The sequence below is a fragment of the Pipistrellus hanaki genome (assembly GCF_964339955.1).
Source record: "Pipistrellus hanaki genome assembly, chromosome: 2".
NCBI lineage: Eukaryota > Metazoa > Chordata > Mammalia > Chiroptera > Vespertilionidae > Pipistrellus > Pipistrellus hanaki.
The window spans coordinates 140,245,535-140,269,996 of record NC_140504.1 but is presented as its reverse complement, the minus strand read 5'-3'; the positions used below and the strand labels follow the sequence as shown (position 1 = coordinate 140,269,996).

General features: G+C 35.2%; 1 protein-coding gene across 6 annotated transcripts in view; it reads right to left on the bottom strand.

The window, feature by feature from the left end:
• Positions 1-1,184: 1,184 nt before the first annotated feature.
• The window catches only part of COL24A1 (collagen type XXIV alpha 1 chain), a 294,053-nt gene continuing 270,775 nt past the window's right edge, over positions 1,185-24,462 (bottom strand). For 5 of the 6 annotated variants that reach the window (XM_084874405.1, XM_084874404.1, XM_084874403.1 and 2 more), the window contains 7 exons: positions 22,271-22,306; positions 22,141-22,167; positions 14,241-14,306; positions 13,455-13,623; positions 9,152-9,261; positions 6,156-6,371; positions 1,185-2,942 (listed from right to left, as the gene is read on the bottom strand). In XM_084874405.1, coding sequence (XP_084730531.1) covers positions 2,796-2,942; positions 6,156-6,371; positions 9,152-9,261; positions 13,455-13,623; positions 14,241-14,306; positions 22,141-22,167; positions 22,271-22,306 — 771 coding nt within the window. In that variant the 3' untranslated portion in view covers positions 1,185-2,795. The remainder of the gene's footprint in view (positions 2,943-6,155; positions 6,372-9,151; positions 9,262-13,454; positions 13,624-14,240; positions 14,307-22,140; positions 22,168-22,270; positions 22,307-24,462) is intronic. The other variant, XM_084874408.1, reaches the window with a different exon arrangement.

Sequence of the window (24,462 nt, the reverse complement as noted above, 5' to 3'; positions counted from 1 at the left end):
TAAAGTATTTACCCATGGCACTTCAAATATGTGAAATTATTCAAAATTTGTCCTTTTTTGTATGGCTTACTTAACATGTTTTCAAGTTACATCAATGTTCCATACAATGCTCCATTGTATGTACACACCACATCTGTTTATCACTTCATCTCTTGGTGCACATTTGGGTTGTTTTCACCTTTTGGCTATTCTGAGTAATAACTTCTTTAAACACAGGTATACAAATATCTGAGTACTTTTTTCTTTTTAAATTCCTTTGGGTATATATAAATGAAGTAGAATTTCTGGATCATATGGTAATTGTATGTTTAAATTTGGACAAACTGCCAAATTATTTTCTCCAATGCATGAACCATTTTATATTCCTACCAGCAAGGTACAAGGTTCCAATTTCTCCACATCTTTACCAACAGTTGTAATTTTTATTCTTTTTTTTTTTTTTTTTTTTTTTGATAACAGCTATCCTCATGTGTATAAAGTAGTATGCCACTATGGTTTTCATTTGCATTTTCCTAATGACTAATGAAATTGAGCATCTTTTCATTTGATGGCCTTTTATATAAATACTTTATAGAAATATCAAGTTCTTTGCCCATTTTTAAATTGTTTTGTTTTTATGAGTTGTATGAGTTCCTTCTATATTATATATGTTAATCCCTTATCAGATATATGAGTTGACAATATTTTCTCCCATCTGTGTGGGATGTCCTTTCACTCTCTTGATAGTGTCCTTTGATGTCCTTTGAATGAGTGAGGCTTTACCCTTTTCATGTTGTTGTTGACTGTGCTTTGGATGTTATCTCTAAGAAGTCATTGACAAATCAATGTCATGAAGCCTTTTCCCTATGTCTTCTTCTAAGACTTTTATAGTTTTAGCTCTTAGACTTAGGACTTTGATCCATTTTGAGTTATTTTTGAATATGATTTAAGGTTAGGATTCATTTCAATCTTTTGCTTGTAGGAATCTGTTTCCCCAGGAACATTTGTTTAAAAAACATGTTATTTTCTCATTAAACGGCATTTGTACCTTTGTTGAAAATCAATTGACCATATATGAGTCTATTTCAGTGCCATAACCCCATTTTGTACAAATAGGAACTAGGCCCTATTAATTTTTTTACAGATATATAACAGATACGTTTTATAAAAAACATAATTTTATTGATTTCAGAAAGGAAGGGAGAAGGAGAGAGAGAGATAGAAACATCAATGATTAGAAATAATCATTGATGGCTGCCTCCTGCATGGTCCACACTGAGGATCAAGCCTGCAACCTGGGCATGTCCCCTGACCAGGAATCGAACTGTGACCTCCTGGTTCATAGGTCGACGCTCAACCACTGAGCCATGCCGGCTGGGCTGTAGCACATACTTTCTAAAAATGTAAACATATATTGTAGAGAAGGGCTATGCCAGAGGTGCTATCATACATAATACAAGGATATAACAACAAAAGAAGACAAACAAATATCACCAAAAAAGATTTAAGCACATTTTTATTATAGATAGGTAATTGTGGTTTGCTGTGACTAAAGGTATGCTTATAACATATGTACAAGCTTTTCTATATACCAAAGGTATAATATTTTTCTTTTAATACTGAACTAACATTTCTCTGCCAACAAGGAAAGTTTAAATTGGCTGAGTCTATTTTAAATGGCAAAAGACTATGTTTCTTTTTCCTGGATGTTGCTTTAAAGACTAGTAAGTTAAATTCTTTTAGGTCCCAACACATTAAACTTAAGAACAGTAAAAGAAAATCATTGAATACTACAAAATATATAGTTTCTATAAAGCAGAAATATAAAGTTTTTATAATTTAAAACAGCAGCAATTGCAAAAGATTTGCTGAATTAAAACTTTACAAAATATATATACATAAAGTATCATTCCAGATGATCATGGGTTTTTAAAAATAGTATATCACAACCCCCAAAATCTAACCCAAACCTACTACTGGATGTAGCTGGCCTATAATAATTTTTTACAACTAAGAAATAAAACAAGAACAAAAGAAACCTCCCAATTCTCTTGTGATAAGCACAGGTTACAATGTACTGGCTTTGATTCCTATCCACAAAGAGAATTTTAAAATAGAACAAAGACTTCACATAAATAATGTTTTCCTTGTTGTTAGGTAGGTGATCAAAGAAATTAAAATAAGTACTAACAACCAAAACAAATCTTGATGTAACCAGTACATATACTCTTAAAGAATGACAAAGACATAGAAATAAACTTGTCTACGAAAGCCACAGCACCTTGTTTTAGAAAGAGCACCAAGCAACACAAAAAAGGAACACGTAAGAGGTAGTGTACCACCGGCTAAGATGTATATGCCCATTGGGGACCTGAATACAGCTTAGTATTTGGGAAAATAAGACATATTACACTGTGGTTTATAATTTAGACAGAAGCATTGCACATTTGGGAACATTAGCCAGTATTGCTCCGCAGTGCTCTGCACCTCCAGCTGTCTAATGGGTACTTTGCTCTCAGTCAAAAAATACAGGATGCCCTGAAGAATTCCATATTTATAAATCTTCAGTTCTAGGGAATTCTCTAAGAAAGTTCAGATCAATATAATTTTTAAAAGAATTAAATACTTTATCAATAGTCCTTTAAAGAATGACTTTTCTCCTTTTTAGGAGAAAATCTTTTCTTCCTGAGATTCTTTACTATTTAGCCAATGCTTTATTTCATGCATTTCATAATGATAGTATCTTTCTGTCTATATTTCCCCCTTTGCAGCAATTACCTGGGCAACAGCATGAATTCAGAACTAATTCAGAGACATTAGAGAAAGCACACAGCACTGCTTTCAATGTAGTACTTTCGTTCAGCTTTGAGATGAGGAAGTTTTTGTACTTCAATTACTGGAAGTTGATTAGGGTCCTGGGTGTGAAAAAGGAATTTTGCCTTATGCCAGCTGCCATCTTGAATCTGTAAAATAAGAACAAAATGCTTTTATATGTTTCTTTAGAAGCCATTCTCAAGCAGACATTTTTCATAGACAATGTAGGTTTATTTTAAGGATTAGAGATAATAAATAGAAAGTGTGTAGAACAATGCCTGGCACAAAGTGCTCAATAAACAGTACAGTTACTATGAATAATTGAAAACATGGACTTATTCCTTTCTCTAAATTACATTGTGTATGCTGATTTTCCAGTCTTAGAGGCTAAGGTTAGCCTTCTGCTTCTGTTGTTTGTGAATCATTAAGCCAGATATAAAATAGAAGGCTGTACTATTTCTAATATAATTAATATCCACCTTGTCTGTGTTCCTTAATTTGGGACTAATTCTTTAGGATGGGCATTTTTCTTGAATGAAAAGAAATGAGTCATCTCAACCCTTTTGAACTTTAGGCAGAAAATAACCAATTTTTTTTTAGTTAGGAGTAAATTATAATTCTGTTAAATTATCTTTTAGGTTTCTGCTCTCTACTCCCCCAGTCTGTGGTTACTATTTATATAGTTTCTTTCCTCTCTTCCTTCTAGGACTTTCTGTTTTTCTTATTACAGTATGCTCTTTGGTTTCTGATAAATTCTATTATTGAACAGAAATTGTCATTAAATAGTCTATGATTAAGATTCAATAAAACAAATTAGAGAAACACAATTGACTAGTTCAGTGAAGCTTTTTATTCAGGAGTTTATTTACTTACTTATTCACCAAATTATCATGGTATAAATTTTAAAATTTGCATAAACTTTAGAGATGATTTAACTTAAGGCAATTGAAACTCACAGAAGGTAAATTACTAAAGTCATATATGCTAGATATAATACCTAGAATTAGAGTTTGGTATGTAAGATATCGACAGATTTAACTTCTAAATCTTTTAAGCAATATTTATTGAACACTAAGTATATTTTCACAGTTGAATAAGATGTGGTTCTCTATTTTCTTATAGTGCTTGAGAAATATAAAGATGAATAAATTAGTCTGGCTTCTAGGTGGTAAGAGGAAAAACATAAACAAATAGCCATAATACAAGACAATACATAGTAAGTGCAATAAAAATAATGTACAGTGAGAACTAAACTCCTCATTTCCAACTGGAGTAGTCAGGGAAAGCTTCATGAATTCAGAATTTAAGATGGGCCTTTTTATATGCCTAAAATTTCCACCTGGTTAGAGAGATAGAGGAGGACATTCAGAGATAGGAAATGTCAAGAGAAAAACAAAACAAAACAACAATTAAAACAACTGGAAAGGTAGAAGGTAGATGTAAAAGTAATCCTAACATGGGGTTAACTGCACAGATTTTGTCCTGGAAGAGATATTAATAGAAAGCCAGGTCTCACCACTTCTTTCACATATAAAATGGAAATGATAAAAAACTATCTCTCAGGATTGTGAAGACTAAAAGAGATTTCAATTAAAAATCCCTACCAGTACAGTGTGGCATTAACTGTATGATCTCTGCCTTTGCTTTCTTAGCTATAAAATGAGACTAATAATTTATTCATGAAGCTATTATTATTAAATAAAATAATGTATGTGATACATGGTACCTGCCATATAATAAGCCACCAATAAGTAGGAATTGTTGATATGATGATCATCATGATGATGAAGAAGAAGAAGGAAAAGGAGGAGGTGGAGGAGAAGAATAGATCAGTTTGGTCATAGTTTAGGGTAGACAGTGAGTGAAAGCCCAAGCTAGAAATGTAAGTTGGGACTGACTGTTCTAAGTGCTGAATAAAGAGCTGATAAGTTTAGATTGTGACTCAGGAATAGTAGTGAGTCCCTGGAGGTTTCTGGACAAAATTGTAAAAGTTAAATGAATTTGTTGGTAAAATAGATCTCTTCACTTATACACAATGAGACATATGCTTCTGACTGTCTATGATTTTTCAAATACTCATGCACTACTTATCTGGAAATGTTATGAAAATGTAGTGTTCCCTGGAAATTGTCACAGGTATCAAATTATGGGCTTCACAGTACACAATACAGAACACTTAAAGTTGTTAGTAATATGTATGTAAAGCAGACAACTCTATTCCCTGTAATTGGAGTCGGCAAACTCTTTTGTAAAGGGCTAAGTAATAAATGTTGTAGGTTCTGTTGCATTTACTCAATTCTGCTATTGTAGTATGACAACAGGTCTCTCTCTCTCTCTCTCTCTCTCTCTCTCTCTCTCTCTCTCTCTCTCTCTCTCTCTCTCTCTCTCTCTCTCTCTCTCTCTCTCTCATATATATATAATTGTAAAAGCCTAAGCAACCGAATGACCAAATGATTGGTTGATCAGTTGCTATGATGAGCCCTGACCACCAGGGGACAGACGCTCAATGCACAAGATCAGGCTCCCTCCTGTCTGGATTGGGCCTGCAGGAATCGGGCTGAAACTGGCTATCCAATATCCCCCAAGGGATCCTGTATTGCGAGAGGGTGCAGGCGAGGCTGAGGGATCCACTAGTGCACAAACCATGCACTGGGCCTCTAATAGGTAATAAATAAACAAAGGAATATGACTGCATTCTAATATTTACAAAAAATAAATGGTGGACTAGATTTGGTCTATGGACTGTAGTTTGCCAATATCTGACCTATAACAATATATTTTAAAATTATAGAATTTTCATAACATTCATTATTTCTTTTTAGTAAAAAGGGCTATAATTCAAATATTGATTGGTAGGGCTAGTCAATCTGCAGTTATGCCCATGTTTGATATCTGGTATAAAGACTGAAAAAATTAAGCAAAACTGCCTTGCCTCTATAACCTGTTTTGTCATGAAGTAATGAGATATAGAAGCACAGTGGTGAAATATATAAAAGAAATCTATTTATCTATATGCTCTATCATCTATCTATCATCTACTTCATCTTCTATCTCTATCTATCTGAGATATAATTATCTCATACAGGAAATAAAAATTAGAAGTTAAATTTATATATTAACACCTATTTTGCATATAAAATCTATGGACAACTAATGGATGTGACTAAAGTTGACAAGACTTGACATAAGCAAATGACTGATTTTGAAAAATACAGGGTGATTATAAATCAGAACATTAACACCTGCTACCCTTCTGTATCAGCAGTTTGTAATTAAAGTCTTATTCTCATTATTTTAATTTTATAGTTTTATCAATTTCAATTTAGTTATATTGAACAAGTCTAAAAGTGCCATTCCCTTACCTTGCAGTCATCTGAAAGCACTTTAGGTTCAAGTAGAGTGTTTTCTTCAAAAATCTGGCCATTCCATCCCTTGAAACCAATAGGCAATCCTGAGCCACTTGTCTGAGCACTTGTCCACACTGTAGTGTTTAGACAGTGAATGGTGATGATTTGGGTGGCTTCTGAGCTCAGTAAATGAAGAAAATTCATCTGGACTTTTCCAACTCCAAACTCCAACTAATGTCATGAAAACAATATGCATGTTATAAGATGTGGCAATTGAGAAATGTATCGTTTGGGGAAACTTGAGAAAAGTCCTTGAAACATAGCCTTGAGAAAGCTACTTTTCTTGGCATTTAAATGCCAGTCAGGGGTGTGCTGGTAAATGCTTAACCACTGGTTCTTGCAGGGGTGGGGATTAGAGGTAGGTGGGTAGGAATTCCTGATCTGTAGCACTGTCTGATTTCCATGGTGTGAAATCTCCCAGGATGGCTGATTTCAGGCTATCAGGATGGCATCAGTGAATAGGAAGTTAGGAAGAGATGCTAACTAGACTCTCCAGAGCCAGTCTCAACTGGCTTCAGCAGACCACTAAGCTATCAGACAAGACAAAAAAAAGAAATGAAGACAGATTTCATAATGCTATCTAAAATGCATTTGTAATTTGTTGTTGATTAATGCTTTACTAATTTTTTCATAAAACAATAAATTCTGTCTATTTTTTAAAAAGTTTCTAAAGATAAGCTACAAGTTGTAATGATAGCTTGGTTGAGTAACTTTAACTGAGAGCCCTATATTCTTTGTGTTGCCAGCTCTAATGCAGTTCCAGTCATTATTTATTGATGACAGTGAGTCATCAATAAATATTTATTTAATGAATGCATGAGCATGCATTAACTAAAAAAGTGAGTAATAGAGGGCAAAACTGGAGCAAGTGTCTGATTGTATATTTTCAAAGGTTAGGCAAAAAGTATATTTTTTTAAAGCTTTAGACATAATACCATTACTACTATTATTTTAGCACTATTCATGTAGAGATGTGATTATAACATAAGTGAATAGAAATGGTTCCTACTGAGGAATTTATATTAAATTCCAAACATAAAATTAGAAAAATATCAGTTAGGAGGTAACAGAGAAGGAAAAAATAAAACAACAACATAAAAAGTAAAGCCGCAGGGAAAGAAAGACAAAGTAAGGACATAGGATGAAAACACGAAAGGTTCATCATAAGAAACATTAGAGTCTAAATAGTTCAAATGCCTTCATTTAACAAATGAGAATCAAAACCTATAAAATATTTAAACTTTCTAAGCCTTAGTCTCCATGTTAATTAAGCTGGGTATAAAATGGACGTGGCAGGATTGTTATGAGGATCTGAGGTGCCAAGTGCCATTGACCTAGAACAGTGTCTAGTGGCTCACAGTATCATTTCCCAGATTAGTAGCAGGCTAGAGACTAGAACCCAAGTCGATAATTCTAAGTCTACTTTGCTTTCCACCACCTTCCCAATCTTTCCTTGCTTGAGCTTATGGATAAGAGAGATGGGAGAACCGATTCAGTCTTCCAGAAATAAATACACTGCTCCTATCTCCTTTGCATACACCGGCATCCCTTTCTTCAAAGTGAAGATGATAATGTGAGTATTTGGGAATCAGGACTATCATTCATGCCACTCTTCATTAGAGATATACAAATTTCCTAAAAACGGAAGAATACTTCCTTCCTCTGCTTTGGGCTTAATAGTGGTAAATGCCTATTGAGATGAACTGGTGAAACACCCTTGTTAATGAAGGTGGGTATTTTAAGATGAGAGAGCAGTCTAACAATAAATAGTTGGAGAGACTAACAGACTGTATATTTTAGTTGCTGCTTTTAAACTCATGGTTACAACACAAATAGGTACATGTATCTGTTCTTGGTCAATGAGAAATAAGTTCTTGGTAATACTAAGGTTGTTTAACCAGAAAAAGAAATGCAATTTTGATTTCTTCAACATCTTATAGGTAGAACTAAGCTTTAGGTTTTATAAATGCTTTTTATAACACCCAGCCTGACACTAAGCTAACTTTCATTCATTCTAAACATTTGATTTATAGAATTATACTTAAAAGAAGTTTTAAATAATAGTCAATGGATGTTTATGGGAGGTTATATTGTGCTCAATCACACAAAAAAGGCAAGTTTTACGGAAAAATTTCTCTTTTATTGGTAACATAATTTCCAGTAAAATTTTATGCAATATATATATATATATATATATATATATATATATATATATATATATATATATATATATATGCCTAAGTGACTATTACGACTGAAGGACTGAACAACCGGTCAACCAGTCACTATGACACACACTACCTGAGGGGCAGATGCACAACACAGGAGCTGCCCCCTGGTGGTCAGTGCGCTTCTACAGCCAACCTCTCGTGGAGTGGGGGCAACCTCCCACAGTCCCTATCCATGGCCTGCTGGCCCCAATCAGCCCCTCCCCACTGGGCAGCCACCTCCCACAGTCCTTCCTTCCTGACCTGCTGTCCCTAATTGCCCCAATAGGGACTGGGTGAAATGGCCTTGATAGGCTCTGATCCCACCCAGCCAGGCCTAGGGACCCCAGCTCTAAATCGAATTTGTGCACTGGGCCTCTAGTGATAATATAATTTTCAGTAAAATTTAAGGGAACTGATTATTGGTTACAACCCCTGCAGCTGCTTAGGGATTTTCTAATGTATGTGCCTATATAAAAACATATGGTTCACGTTAATTTTTTTTTAAAAGCATAATAAGTAGAGTAAGTCAAGAGAAACCAATCATAAAAATACACAATCAAAATGTCAAGATTAACTAGGATTATTTTTCAAAAACAAAACATTTCTTTCTTACATATGGTAGAGAACAGTATGTTGCTTCCATTCATAAAATTTGCTATTATTTAAAGTGACAGAATTTTTAAAATTATTGTTCACTAATTTTGAGCAATTACTACATGTATTCTAAAATTCAATACATACCTTTGACACAGAAACAGGAGATAAACATGTCTGACCACCGGCACTGAAATTGCAGAAAACCTCAATGGCATCTGAAGGGCATCCGAGATTTGGATCAATCCAATATTTTCCTATTAATTTATTATAAACCATAAAGACATTTAATATATGAAAATATTGAAACATTTCTACAAATTATCATACTTTAAATATATATTCTGTCTTACCTGTAAAGTAACTTAGATTATAGAAATACTTATACTTAGTGAATAAATGGGAAGGTGTAAGCATTATATAAAATTAATACTGAAAATATATTTTCACATACTTATCAATCTAAGGACAGGCATTTCATAATTTTTACAAAAATGATAAAGTGGCTGAATTTATTGCTTCATTTTACAGATAAGATGTGCTGAACACCTTAAAGTGAATTGTCTAAAGTTACATAATTGATAGAAAAATTGGACTTAATGTGATATATGCATATTCTGTTCTATATTTTTTAAAATGAATATGTTCTTTTAAATAATAGAAGAAACTATGGCAATCTCCCTGAGGTAAAATATATTTTTATTATAATAAAAAGAAAACAATAAAGCTTTATTTTTATTTTCAGAAAGCAAAATGTACAATAAAATGATTATCATTTTTGTGCTTTTCATCAGATTTGTAAGTGGGAAAAACTAAAATCCCTACAGCCAGTGTAAGACTGTCTCCACTGAAGGACCAGGAGAATCAAATGGGGCCTACAGTTAGCCTATAGAAAACACTAAGGCTGAAAAAGTATTGAGCTAGTATATTAATTCCAGAATAACAGGCTTAGCGTATTGAAACTGCATCTTATTCCAAATGCAATGACAGATATTCTTGAATGAGGTAAAGCTAGGCTATAATTTGTATGAATTCCCCTTTTCTTCCTAGAATGGGGTCCTTTGAAAGCCTAAGTCCTACCTTAGGTGGACCACAGATTCTTACTTTTGACCCTAGCCTTATGAAGCCATCAAAGATACTGTTCAGTTTTAAACACATCCAGGACAAAAGTAGCTCTAACTATTGTGCTCACTCCTCTATCTTCTTCAAAATCTTGGCTTGATAAGACATGGGAATAACCAAAATGTCTTTGATAGATGATTAGATAAAGATGATGTGGTACAAATAGGGCAGGGAAATGTTTGTATGGAAAATAATACAATCTATACTAATAAAAGGTAAAATGCTAATTAGACTGGATATCTTCTGGACATCTTTCCAGACATACTACCAGACAAAGCCACAGAGGCCAGGGCTGAGGCAGAGGTGTTTCGGGGCAATCAGGCTAGCAGCAGTTACGAGTGATCAGGCCAGCAGGGGAGGGCAGTTAGTGGCAATCAGGCAGGCAGGGGAGAGCGGTTAGGGGCGATCAGGCAGGCAGGCAGCTAGGTGAGTGATTAGGAACCAGTGGTGCTGGATTGCGAGAGGGATCAGGATGAAACCAGCAGTTGGACATCCTCTGGGGTCCCAGATTGGAGAGGGTGCAGGCTGGACTGAGGGACACCCCCTCCCTCCCCAGTGCACAAATTTTATGCAACAGGCCTCTAGTAAATAATAATATAAGAATAAACTTTGTTTTTCCCATACTCATATCTGTAAAGCTACTTTTTCTCCACCCTATATATGTAGTGGAATACTGCTTAGCCAGATTTTTTGGAACTTGCTCTCATACCTCCTCTTGATATTGCTCAAATGTCACTTTCTCAGAGATTTCTTATCTAACTTCACCCCCATTCCACTTTCTATCATATTCCTCTTAACTGGTGTGTTGTGTTTCTCTATAGCACTTACCACCTCCTAGTGATAAAAGTATTTTTGGGCATAAAGACCTGTCTTATATCTTGCAATACACATAAATTAACTATTTCTCCAACAAGGAAGGCAGAACTTGAATTAGATTTCACTGACCTATATGTCTTATGATATCTTTATTCTATAGAATTGCATTTTTATGCCCTCAATGAAGGGAAATAATCTAATTTAGAATTATTATGGATAGCTATAAATATAAACATTATTTTAGTTTTTACACTAATCTAGGGTATAAAATATATGTATAAGTTAAACATTTTATTAATATACTAGAGGCCCAGTGCACGAAATTCATATATCGGGGGTTGGGGGTGTTTGGGGGGGAAGGGTGTCCCTCAGCCCAGCCTGCATCCTCTCTAATCTGGGATCCCTCAAGGGATTTCTGACTGCCCTGGTAGGATCAGGTCTAAATGGGCAGTTGGACATCCCTCTCACAATCCAGGACTGCTGGCTCCCAACTGCTTTGCCTGCCTGCCTTCCTGATTGCCCCTAACCATTTCTGCCTGCCAGCCTGATCACCCCCATCCATGCCCCTGCCAGCTTAATTGATGCCTAACTACTCCCCTGCCAGCCTGATTGCCCTTAACTGCCCTCCTCTGCAGGCCTGGTCACCCCCAACTGCCCTTCCTTGCTGGCCATTTTGTGGTGGCCATCTTGTGTCCACATGAGGGCAGCCATCTTTGACCACATGGGGCAGCCATATTGTGTGTTGGAGTGATGTCAATCTGCATATTACTCTTTTATTATATAGGAAAGAGGCCTGGTGCATGGGTGGGGACCAGCTGGTTTGCCCTGAAGGGTGTCCAGGATCAGGGTGGTGGTTCCCTTGGAGCATGGGATGACCTGGGCGACAGGCCTGTGGTGGTTTGCAGGTTGGCCATGCCCCCTGATGACCCAAGCAGAGGCCCTGGTATCTGGGATTTATGTATCTTCTATAATTGAAACTTTGTACCCTTGAGCGGAGACCAAGGCAGGCCAGGAAGCTTGGCTTCCTCCATGGCCAGAGGAAACCCAAACCTCCTGTTCTCTCTAGCTCCATGGCTGGGCCATTTTTGTTGGGATTTATTTATCTTCAATAATAGAAACTTTGTAGCCTTGAGTGGAGTCCAGGGGAAGCTTGGCTTCCTCCATTGCTGGGGAAACCCAAGCCTCCTGTCTCTCTGTGGCTGCAGCCATCTTGGTTGGGTTAATTTTCATACTCACTCCTGATTGGCTGGTGGGCATGGCTTATGGGGGTAAAGGGGGTAAAGTCAATTTGCATATTACTCTTTTATTAGATAGGATATAAAATTAATATTTTCATTGTATTTTTAGAATGGAAGTAGATTTTCTTTTTGACAAAAAATTGCATTTGTTTATGTGATATGTATATATAAAATTAAAATAAATAAAATATGGACTACTATTCACCCTACAGAATGATATAATTTAGTTTTTCCCCCCAAATCAGCTTCTGTGTCATTATGTTTGTACTAGAGTTTTTAGTAAAAACTGATAACTACTAATATTGACTCTATGGCTGAGCAATAAAAATTAAAATTAAATAACATATTGTAGCAGACAGCATTTCCCCTTATTATCATCAAATAATGATGACGACTCCACTCACTAAAACTTTTCCTTGAAAAAAAAAAATCAGTAAGAATGGTTATAGCCCTGACTGGTTTGACTCAGTGGATAGAGCGTCAGCCTGGGGACTGAAGGGTCCCAGGTTTGAATCCGATCGAGGGCATGTACCTTGGTTGCAGGCACATCCCCAGTAGGGGGGTGTGCAGGAAGCAGCTGATTGATGTTTCTAACTATCTTTCTCCCTTCCTCTCTGTAAAAAAGAATGGTTATAATTTGCCCCCTCTCCCCAAACAAACAAACAAAAAAACAAACAAAAAACAAACAAAAAATGTTTCCTTGCTGATTCTACTTTAAATTTATTTTGCACATCTAGTTAATGGATATAGGGGTTACCTGTGTAGAAATAAGAAAATTTGAAAAATAACAAACCACTTAGCTTTTGTAGTCACCAATTATGAAATGAGGCATGTAAATTGCATTTCGTGTAAACACTTTAATTTTAGGAGGTGGAGGGAGTTCTATGATATATTTCTTTATGTTGCCAACTTTGGGGGTCCTGATAGGGGCTCCTGTCAACCCAAAAGTCCCCCCTTCCCATTTTAATTTTAACATGAATGTGACACATTCTAAGAACAAAGTGTAAGCAAGTGATATAGGAAGAGTGGGAGAAGTTAGGGATCAATAGGATGTGTAGTAGAAAACATTTGCAAGGTGAGCCCTCAGAAAAGGATACTCTGAAGCAAGTCTTCCTCAAAGAGTATTTGGTTCTTGATGACATTAAAAATGCCTTCTGCCAGGGTTTTATCAAAATAATTAATATTTGGAATGAACACACAGCAAATCTCAAATACACTGACTGAAATGATTAAATGAAATCGCACATCTGAGTTTGAGGAAACCAAGAACTTACCATCTGATACTTTGTGTTCACAGTTAAGCAAATCTTTGCATATTCGTGCTGGGTTATCGCGACTGCCAAGAGGATTCTTGATGCTGTGCAGTAAATTGCTAAGGTAGTTCAGGGTTTTGAATATCTCTGCACTGTAGTCAATTAAAGTCATTTCAGTATTCTGGTAGCTCTGCCAAATCATCATAAAAATGATGTTAGCAAAAACACATAGATTAACCATTAACAATAGGTAACTAATGATAAACAGAAGAAAAATGTATTCCTATTGTGTGCAAAGTTTTGGGAGCAGGATGTAAGAAATGGCTTATATTTAAATATAGGCATTTGTGTATGCTTTATTAATTTTGATCCTAAATAGAGATTAAATTTATACTCAGAAGTCTAGTGTTTAAGCTGGCATTAATCTAACAATTACTATGCCTACTACATAATGTTTTTTTTATTTAAATTATACATTGAATAGAGTTTAAATAAGAAAAATAAGTAGTGATGATAGGTTTCATGTTAAGAAGTGACAACTTCATTTTGTTATTTTTCTTCAATAGTACCACATTCCTTATAAAAATCCTTTAATGATATTACATTTTTATTTTAAATGTATCCCTTAAAATTTTATGTATATATTTCTATTTATTAAAATCACTTACTTTGTCCTTAAAATGGCTCCATTATTTTAAATCTGTTTTAAATATAATATTTGAGATAAACCCACATTCTGGCCTCCAAAAAATTTCTGTTTAATTTGTATACTGAGACTGCCAATGTAAATAAAGCTAGATATATTACCTCCATCTGTAGGGCAGTATGTGATTCAAACAAGGCTTGAATAGCAGCATTGATATCCATTTGTTTCTGTGTAAAACAAAACTATTTTAGATCAGCAATAAGATCAACACCGAGTGCTCTAAAGCGAAGGCTGTAAATCCTGAAAGCACTGCTGTTAAAAGTATACTAGACTTGGTATCTGAAAGGGGTTTGTACCTCTATGGTTAGACAGATTTTGCAAATATTACCTGGCTATCTGGAAGGACAATATGCTGCCTTCATCCAAATTTCAACAGTCTCCTAATTAAAAAAGGCCAAATGCTAGAGCTTTCCAATGAAAAACTATTTGTCTCTGCTGCATGAAAACACACACAAAATTACTCAAGAGGAAGAAGAATGAAATATGACCCCCTCAGTTAATAAATTGTAAAGTGAAGAATAAATAACTGTAGTAATTTTTAAGTTCCATTCTTGGAAGGAAAATAGAATGAATACTACTGTGTTGAGGTAGTCACATTAGTTTAATCTGATACTTCTGCGGTCTTAAAAACAATTTCTAAAGTTGGAAAATGTACCATTAGTCCCCAAAGAAATAATACAATATAAATTCAATCTCCTCCTGCATTTAATAAGAGATATTTTTAGAGAAAGACTCAGCAAAACCATTAGTGAAAATATTTCTTGTGTTTTCGTTTTTAAAAAGGTTGGAAGCTGAAAAGCATGAGTTGAGAGAAAGTTCTGAGAAATGGCATCTGTAGGAGCCAATCAAGCAATCTAATTTCTTTCAGAATGATTGTACTGCTAACATATCTTTTTACTTGGAGGTCCATATCATAGAAATTGTTTTCAACAGATCTTTCATAGCTCATGGTTGCTAATTTGAAAAACTATTTAAAATGATGGGACAATCAATAAAATGCACTATTCCTTGCCGCAACATGTGGTTTTCATATTGGAAAATAATTGAATCATTCTGTATACATATACTGCCAAACACTGTGATACAAATTGAGGATAAAATGGTGAGCAAAAAAGAACATTGCTCCCGTGGAGCAGAAGTTCAAAGAGGGGAAAAGGCATTAACCACATCACCTCCAAAGTACATAATTGCCAATTGTGATACGTGCCATGAAAGAAAAGAACATGGATCTATCAGAGAAACTAGGGAGTCTGAATCAATTCTGGAGCAGAGAAGAGGTTTGGGAAGGAGAAACTAGGGAAGGCTTCCTTGATGTTGTGACTTCTGAGCTGAGATATGAAGAATCAATATGATTATTGGAAGAAGCTGGGAAGATTTTGTAGGCAGAAGTAACAACCTTGCACAAAGACCATGAGAGAGAGAAGCATGGCCTATTCCAGGAGCATAAAGGGTTAGCCTAAGAAGTTCTGTGCAGATTAAATAGTTTGGATCACCATGTCTATGGGAATGGGCAGGTTTTGGAGATGAGTCACACAAAAATAGTGGCACTAAACATGGACAGCTGAATTTGGTAATAAACAATAGCTACCTTCATATTTCCCAGTTGGTCTGTAATTAGGACCTTAATCTTACAAAACCTAGTATAGCAGTTCTAAGACCTTCACACTTAGGATCCTCCTGCACTTTTTAAGTATTAGTAAGGGCTGTAAACAACTTCCATTTATCTGAGTTATAACTTTTGATATTTACCATAGTAGAAATTAAAACAAAATTTAAAATAATTTGTATTAATACAAAAAACAAATTAATATAGTGGATTTTTTCAAAACAAAAAAATCCACTATATGTAAATACAAACTATTTTTTAATGAAAAGCAATTACAGCTTTTCAAACCAAAATAGTGATAGGCGTGGTATTGTTTTACATTTTGTACATCTTTTAACTGTTTGGGTTAATAGGAGATAGAGGATTCTCTTATTTGCTTCTGTATTTAATGTTACATATTATTTTATTTGAATTATATGAACAAAGCTGGCTTTATAGAGATACACGGTTGGAAGAAGGATTATTTTAGTGCCTTTTTAGATAATTTTGGTATTTTTTTTAAGTGATTTTAAAAAACATATTTTTATTGATTTCAGAAAGGAAGGGAGAGGAAGAGATAGAAGCATCAACCACACTGGAGATCCAGCCTGCAACACGGGCATGAGCCCTGACCAGGAATTGAACTGTGACCTCCTGGTTTATAGGTCGACACTCAACCACTGAGCCATGCCAGCTGGCATGGATATTTTTCTTTGATACTATATCAAAACTTGACAAGTAGTAGTTTCAATATCAATAGAGAGATGAAGATTAAAGAATCAAATTCTGTAGTTGAAATGTACAATAACTGAAATGAAAATTTACTAGAGGGCCCTAGATAGTTTGGCTCAGTGGATAGAGCCTCAGCTTGCAGACCAAAGGGTTCAGGTTCGATTCCGGACAAGGGCACATACCTTGATTGCAGGCTCAATCTCCAGTTCAAACTATTTTTTAATGAAAAGTAATTACCTTTTACTTTTAATGAAAAAGTAGAAGTTGTTTACAGCCCTTACTAAAGTTCTAGGTCTGGGCAGATGCAAAAGACATCTGTCACAGATGTTTCTCTCTCCCTATCTCTCCCCATTCCACCCACTCTCTCTAAAATTCAATAAAAAATATTCTTATGTGAAGATTAAACATTTTTTTTTTTTTTTTTTTTTTTTTTTTTTTTTTTTACCAGAGAGGCTCATCAATAGATTTAAGTAGGTAGACAGAAAAAAGAATCAGTCAAGTTAGAGATAGGCTTATTGAATCAGAGGAGTATAATGAAAAAGCGTGAAGAATGTGAAGAGACTCAGAGACCTATAGGACAAATGAACACATACAAACATATGCATAATTAAATTTTCAGAAGAGGCAAAGAGAGAAAAAGTGGCAGGAAAATATTTAAAGAATAGTGACTTAAAATATTCCAAATTTTATGAGAAACATTTATCAAAAGATCCAAGAAGCTCAATGACCTCCCATAGACACATCATAATCAGAGTGTTAAAAGCTAAAAATACAGAGAGATACTTGAAAGCAGAAAGAGAGGAGCAACTTATCATATCCAAAAGATCCTCAATAATATTAGCATCTTATTTTTTAATCAAACAAATAAAGATGAGAAGGCAGTGGGATTACATTTTCAGAGTGCTGAAAGAAAAGGACTGTCAACCAAAAATTTTATATCCAGTAAAACTATTCTTCACAAATAAGGAAACATTAAGACATTTTCAGATAAACAAATACTGAGGCTGTACTAGTGAGCAAGACTTTCCTGAAAAATAATATAGAAGTCTTTTAGGCTGAAATTAAAGGATACAAGGCATAAAATTGAATTCACATGAAAAAATAAAGAGCACTGGTAAAGGTAACTATATGGGTAAATCTAAAAGACAGTGTAAATTCCAAATAGCCATAACAATCTTGAAAAGAAGAACAAAGTTGGAGATATCACACTTCAATTTAAAAACTTACTACAAAGCTACTAAAACTTAATCAAAGCAGTGTGATACTGGTATAAAGATAGAGATATAGACCAATGGAATAAAACTGAGTCCAGAAATAAATCCTCATATATAGTCAAATATATGTTTTACAAGGGTGCTAAGACCATTCAGTAAGGAAAGTAGAATCTCTCCAACAAATATTGCTGAGAAAATTTGATATACACATGCAGAAAAATGAAGTCATACCTTACCTTACATCAGATACAAAAACTTACTCAAAATGGATTAAAGAGTTAAATATAAGAGCTGAAACCATAAAACTCTTAGAAGTAAGTATAGGAAAAAAGCTTCATGACATTGAATTTAACAATGATTTTTTTGGATATGACACAAAAAATAAGGCAACGAAAGAAAAAGGAGATAAACCGGCCTACATAAAAATTAAAGACTACTGTGCAAAGGACACTATCAACAGAGTGAAAAGGCAGCCCATGGAACGGAAAAAGATATTTGCAAATTACATATCTGATAAGAAAATAATATTCAGAATACCTAAAGATTTCCCGAGACCCAACAAAAACAACAAAACAAAAATGAGCAACCCAATAATAAAACAGGGGCAAAAACATTTTTCTAAAGAAGATATAGAAGCCAACTTTTCCAAAGAAGATATTTGAATAGAGAATACCTCAAAGGAGATATTTAAGCCAATAAGCACACAAAAAGATGAGAAAAAAAATCACTGATCACTAGGGAAATGCAAATTAAAAACAGAGTTAGGTATCACTTCACACCCATTAGAATAGCTATTATAAAACCAAATAGACTATAACAGGTATTCTCAAGATTTGGAGAATTTAGAACCCCATGCATTGCTGGTGAGAAAGTGAAATGGCGCAGTATAGCAGTTGTGCAAAAGGTTAAGCATGGAATTACTACATGATCCAGCAATTCCAATATGCTGAAATGCACTGAAAGCAGGGAGTCTTAACAGATGTTTGGACACCTATGTTCAGCAAAAAATATGAAAGCAATCCAACTGTCCATCTAGAGCCACATGTGTCAAACACAAGGCCCACGGGCCAAATCCAGCCCACCAGGCCTTGCAATGTGGCCCGCACCGCGCTGTCATCACTGCACTCCGCTGTCAGTTTATGACATTGTCAGTTTATGACTGTTCAGTAAACCATTTGGCCCTCGATTTAGGCTGGATTTTAGATTTTGGCCCCTTCTCTGATTGAGCTCGACACCCCTAATCTAGACAAACAAAATGTGGTACATACACACAATGACACATGCTATAATGTGGATGAACCCTGAAGACATATGCTTAGTAAAATAAGCCAGTCTTATTTCTAAAAAGGACACATACTATATGACTTCCCTTCTATGAGGTACCGAGAGTAGCCAAATTAATAAAGATAGACAGTAGAACGGTGGTTGCCAGGGGCTAGGGAAAGGGAGGAATGGAGAATGATTTTATTTACTGAATATAGTTTCAGTCTGGAAGAAGAAAAAAATTCTAGGCATGGTTGCACAACAATGTGAATATACTTAATACCATTAAACTGTACCCTTAAAATTGTTAAAATGGTAACTTTTGTGTTATGTATATTTTACCACCATTAAAGTAATAAGTAAATAAATATGTTCATTATCCCTTACACCTAACCAGCTCACTTCTGGAAACTGGTCCTATAGATATTCTGTGAACTGATATGTATATGAATAACACATTTGTGCTGTTTGTATCAGGAAAAGATTGGAACCACCGTAGATACCCATTAAAAGAAGCCTGAATGGATGAATAAATTGTACATTTTGAAGTGAAATGATCATGTTTCACTTTGTGAGTGTGTGGCAATAAAAACACAATGACCTTTAGTATAATAGTTCAGTAGTATACAGTTTGGTGCTGCATTTATGCTAAGGTACCAGAAATTTTAATCACCATCAGTGCAAATGTCAACTCAAAAAAAAAAAAAAAAGTCAACTTTTTTCAATAGCCATTGAAAAGAAAAAAGATCATAACACTTGGCCACTCATGAATTGTGTTGGCAATATCTATAATCATGTAATTTCTAATGTATTCACAAAGCTTCTTTCCTGGCACATAGTAGGCATTTAATATGTTGACTGTTAATTTTTTCTCAAGAGCAGCCTTTAGGGAAGGCAGGCCCAGAGAGACTATTTTGCTTTGGAAGTCATTCAACAACATTTAAGAGCACACATCTGGTTATAAAACTTTTATTAGGTACAGTGAGGAAATCCCAAAGAAGTAGCTCCCTCCATGTATTCTAGTTAGAACATATTCTTACATGAACATCACTTACTGTTTATAGAGATGTGACATAAAATAGAATACAGAGAATGAGTTATCAGATTGGGGAGACTAACAGGGAGATTAGAAAGCTTCATTATAACTTGGGGGAGTATAATTGTCACATTTCTTTCACAATTTATTTGAATGAAACGTGGCTTTGGTCAGGGCACCCCAGTGTTTTGAGAAGTGTTATTTTCAAGGCATCTTAAGATCACTCGATGATGCAAACACTGATAGAATAGGAACTAATTTCAGGTCACACACTTCTCAAGGTTGAAGTAATAGCTTATTCTTGGGGACCAGGATGGTACCAACAGCTGTAACCGCTCAAGTCAACAATCTAGGTTGCCCAGTTGACCCATTAATTAGAATAACTGAGTTGAAAATTCCTTATCTCATTTAGTGATTTAAATGATTACTGTTTTCCCCACGTCAAACACAGACATTTATACCCATCTTATTCTTCCCTTTATCCCACCAATCACTTTTGGTTAAGTTTGACTTCTTGTTTATTTCTTTGTTACTTTTTAAGTATCTTACCATGTGCTCTGAGATTCAGTCATCAACCTGATAATTCAAAAGCACCATCAATTTATGTCCCTTTTCCTGCAACACTTCCCTCTCGCTATTCTAGTTTAGTAATTTGAGTAACTTACTTCATTTTTAAAAGGGAATGAGATTAGAAATTGTTAAACTTTTCTTATCTTGACCCATGGTAAGAAATACATTTTTATATCATGACAAGATTCACACAAACAAACATATATTTAACTGAAAAGTTTTGCAACACAATATTTATTCTTACTAGTGGATAATGCTGATTTTTTTTCTTTTATATTGAACCAGGGTGAAAGGAAGAACAGAAAAGTTGACAGTAATTTGAAGATTTAAAGAAATACATCTGCATTGATATTCATGCCAGGGAAGGTTTCATTAATCAAATGGACAGAAAGGGGGAGTGATTTTTAAAAATCATAGAGAAATGAACCTCCCGTTTCCAAGGAAACAGTCTTTCTTATGGCACTTTTCTTGAAAGTTATTCCCTATCTCGATGAAAAGCTGAGAGGAGCCGGGACCGGTTTGGCTCAATGGATAGAGCCTCGGCTTGGGGACTGAAGGGCCTCGGGTTCGATTCCGGTCAAGGGCATGTACCTTGGTTGCGGGCATATCCCCAGTAGGGGGTGTGCAAGAGGCAGCTGATCGATGACTCTCTCTCACTGATGTTTCTAACTCTCTATCTCTCTCCCTTCCTCTCTGTACAAAAATTAATAAAATATTCAATAAAATATATTAAAAAAAGAAAAAAAAAAAGAAAAGCTGAGAGGAATGAAGAGTTCCTGACCTCCTGTGAGTAGGCCATAATGATCAACCAACTTGGACTGCCACAGATCCAAATGACACTAGAGAAGCACGTGAAAATAAATAAGGCATGGAAGGTATGGGACTGGCCACTGTTTGTAGCCAACAGTGGGTCTCATTTATGCAGGAAATATAACCAAGGATCATCGCATTTGACCAGGATGCTGTAGGGGTGGGGTGTGGGTGAAGTTGGGGATAGAAAGAGATCCCTTATAGATGGCAGGAAGACAAAATGGATACAAAGTATAAGGGAAAACAAGGCTGGGAACATTAGAAACCAGGAAATAACACCTGATAATGAGGCAACAGAAGCATTGTCTCAAAGATAAGGGTAGCAAGTATTTAGGTTGTAATAGGTAACAAGCAAACACATAAGAAGTCTGAGGGGTTATACAGCCACCAGCAACTGAGATTCATATAAAGCTTAATAAGTGAATAATTCTGGTTGGTGAAAAAAAAAAAAAAAAAAAAAAAAAAAAAAAAAAAAAAAAAAAAAAAGAAAGAAAGACTTAAAAAAGGAGAGCTATGGAATACATGTAGGAAGAAATGGAGGGAGTTAGTATTTTTTGACCAATCTTTATGTCAGGCACTGTGCTGAGTGCTTTCTTTCTTATTTAAAACCTTTTCTATTTTAGAGACAAGAAATCTGAGGCTCGGACATGATGTTATTATAGCTGGGAAGGTTCTATATCAGATTAGCAAAAAGAACAGATGCAGGTAAGAGGGGCATGGAGGGAGTTAATAAAAGCTTTAGAAAGTTAATAATTCACCAAGAAAAAATAAACAAAACCAAGGAAACTTACTCTTGGGCCTGGAGCTCCAGGTGGACCCTATGACATAACAAATTAAAAAAAAAATTATTCAGTAGATATCTCAAGTCAGGCAAGCATATAAGCATCGATGATACACAGATATAAATATAAATAAACTCACAGGAGGTCCTGGTTGACCTCTTGGTCCTTGGGGACCCTAGAAGAAATGGAGACAAAACACAACATGTATAAACTAGAGGCCTGATTCATGAAATTCATGCAAGAGTAGGCTTTCTTTTCCCCAGCTTCCCTCTGGCACCTGCGACCTGGGCTTCATCCAGATGGTTGTCTGGTCTAATTAATATATTATGCTTCTATTATTATAGATTATGCTTTTGGTTTGATATAATCAAGACAATGAATAGTCAACCTCTAACATTGCCTTTTTGTGTGAGGTAAGTCTTAAGATACAAAGTTATAGTATTTGAAGTTATATGCTCTTGTATTGAGTTATGACTCACATTCATGAACAAACCAGATATTTATTTTCATGTATTACTTATACTAGAAACTGAACCTATTCACATTAATAAACCATCATAAATATATCATAAATATATCACTTAAAATCTTAATATTAAGTATGTTTTCCCTGTTATTTCTATCTAACATTCATCTAATTGTCAAAGATGAAAATTTCAGTGTTCTTAGATATATCTCTTTCCTTCAACATCCACCTATAAGTTGGTTACCAACTATATTGATTTCACCTCCAAATCTCTCCAAAATACTGCTTCTCCCTCCTCACAGCAACTATCTTAGTTCAGTGCTAATCATGTTCTGTGAACTGAATGTTTTCCTCAAATTCATATATGAAGCCCTAATCTCCAACGTGACAGTATTTGGAGGTGGGGCTGTGCAAAGGTCATGTGGAGCCTTCCAACAATATAACATTTATTAGTTCTTTTTTTATTGCTCTTGCTAACACATCATTAAGGAAAATTAATTAATGGTAGTGGTCTTTTAAGAAGAGACACGAGAGATGATCTCTCTCCACCATGTAAGGATATAGCAAGAGGGTGACCTGAAAACCAGGAAGAGAACCCTCATCAGACTTGAAATCTGTCAGCAGCTTGATTTCGGCCTTCCCAGCCTTCCAAACTGTGAGAAATAAAGGTTTGTTGTTTAACCCTTCCAGCTGATGGCAATTTGTTAAAGGAGCTTTAGCTGACTAAGCCATCATGTTTTGCCTGGACTGATCTGATTCCTTGACTGAATTTATTATACTATGCTAATTATATTCTACTCATAAGATGGAAATCTAATAGTGTAATTACTTGGTTGAAATTATTCAATGGCTCTTTATTGTTTAGATCACATGTGTCAAACACAAGGCCCGCGGGCCAAATCCAGCCCGCCAGGCCTTGCAATGTGGCCCGCACCGCGCTGTCATCACTGCACTCCGCTGTCAGTTTATGACATTGTCAGTTTATGACTGTTCAGTAAACCATTCGGCCCGCGATTTAGGCTGGATTTTAGATTTTGGCTCCTTCTCTGATTGAGTTCGACACCCCTAGTTTAGATGATAGAATTCTGAATTGTGATAGCCACCATTTATTGGGAACTCACTAAATGCCAAATTGTGTGCTGCTTATTTATGGATAGCACACTATATGCCAAGTTGTGTGCTATATTCCCATTTTATAATCAAGAAAAGATAGTGGTTAAGTAACCACAAATAAGGGAGGGCTAGGATTAAAATTTAAGTAAATTGGATACAAGATTATTAATGTGCACCTGTGCTTCTCCCTCCCCGCCCCTGCCCCCAACATATCCAACACTCCATCTATAACCAACTACTTATATATCTATAAATCTTCCAAGATCTTTCATATATGTATTCTTTTGCATATACTATTTCCTCTCTAGAAATGTTCCTTCTTACCTTTTCTAGCTCTTTAACTCCCATTCTTCTTCCAATTATTCTTTAAAACTCTATACCCACTTGCCAATCCCATGCCATCTCCCTCTTGCTCAACTAACCACTTCTGCATTCCATAATACATAACACATTGGAGTGTCCCCAGGGAGCCTTGAAAGTGAGTTAGTCATCTTTTCTCTTTCTGAAATAAGAATAGTGCCTAATACACAGTAGGTGTTTAAAAGTTGTTATTGAATCAAAGAATGAATAATATAAAAATTATCTATATTAATTTAGAAATTAGAATAGTTAAAGTATGTATAGTAAAATGTGAAAAGTTAGTTGAAATTTTCCAAGATAAAACAATAATAATCACAATAGAAAGGAGGTTACCAGAGAGGAAGAGGGTTGGGAGAAGGGAAAAAAGGGGAAAAGGGGTTGGTCCAAAGATA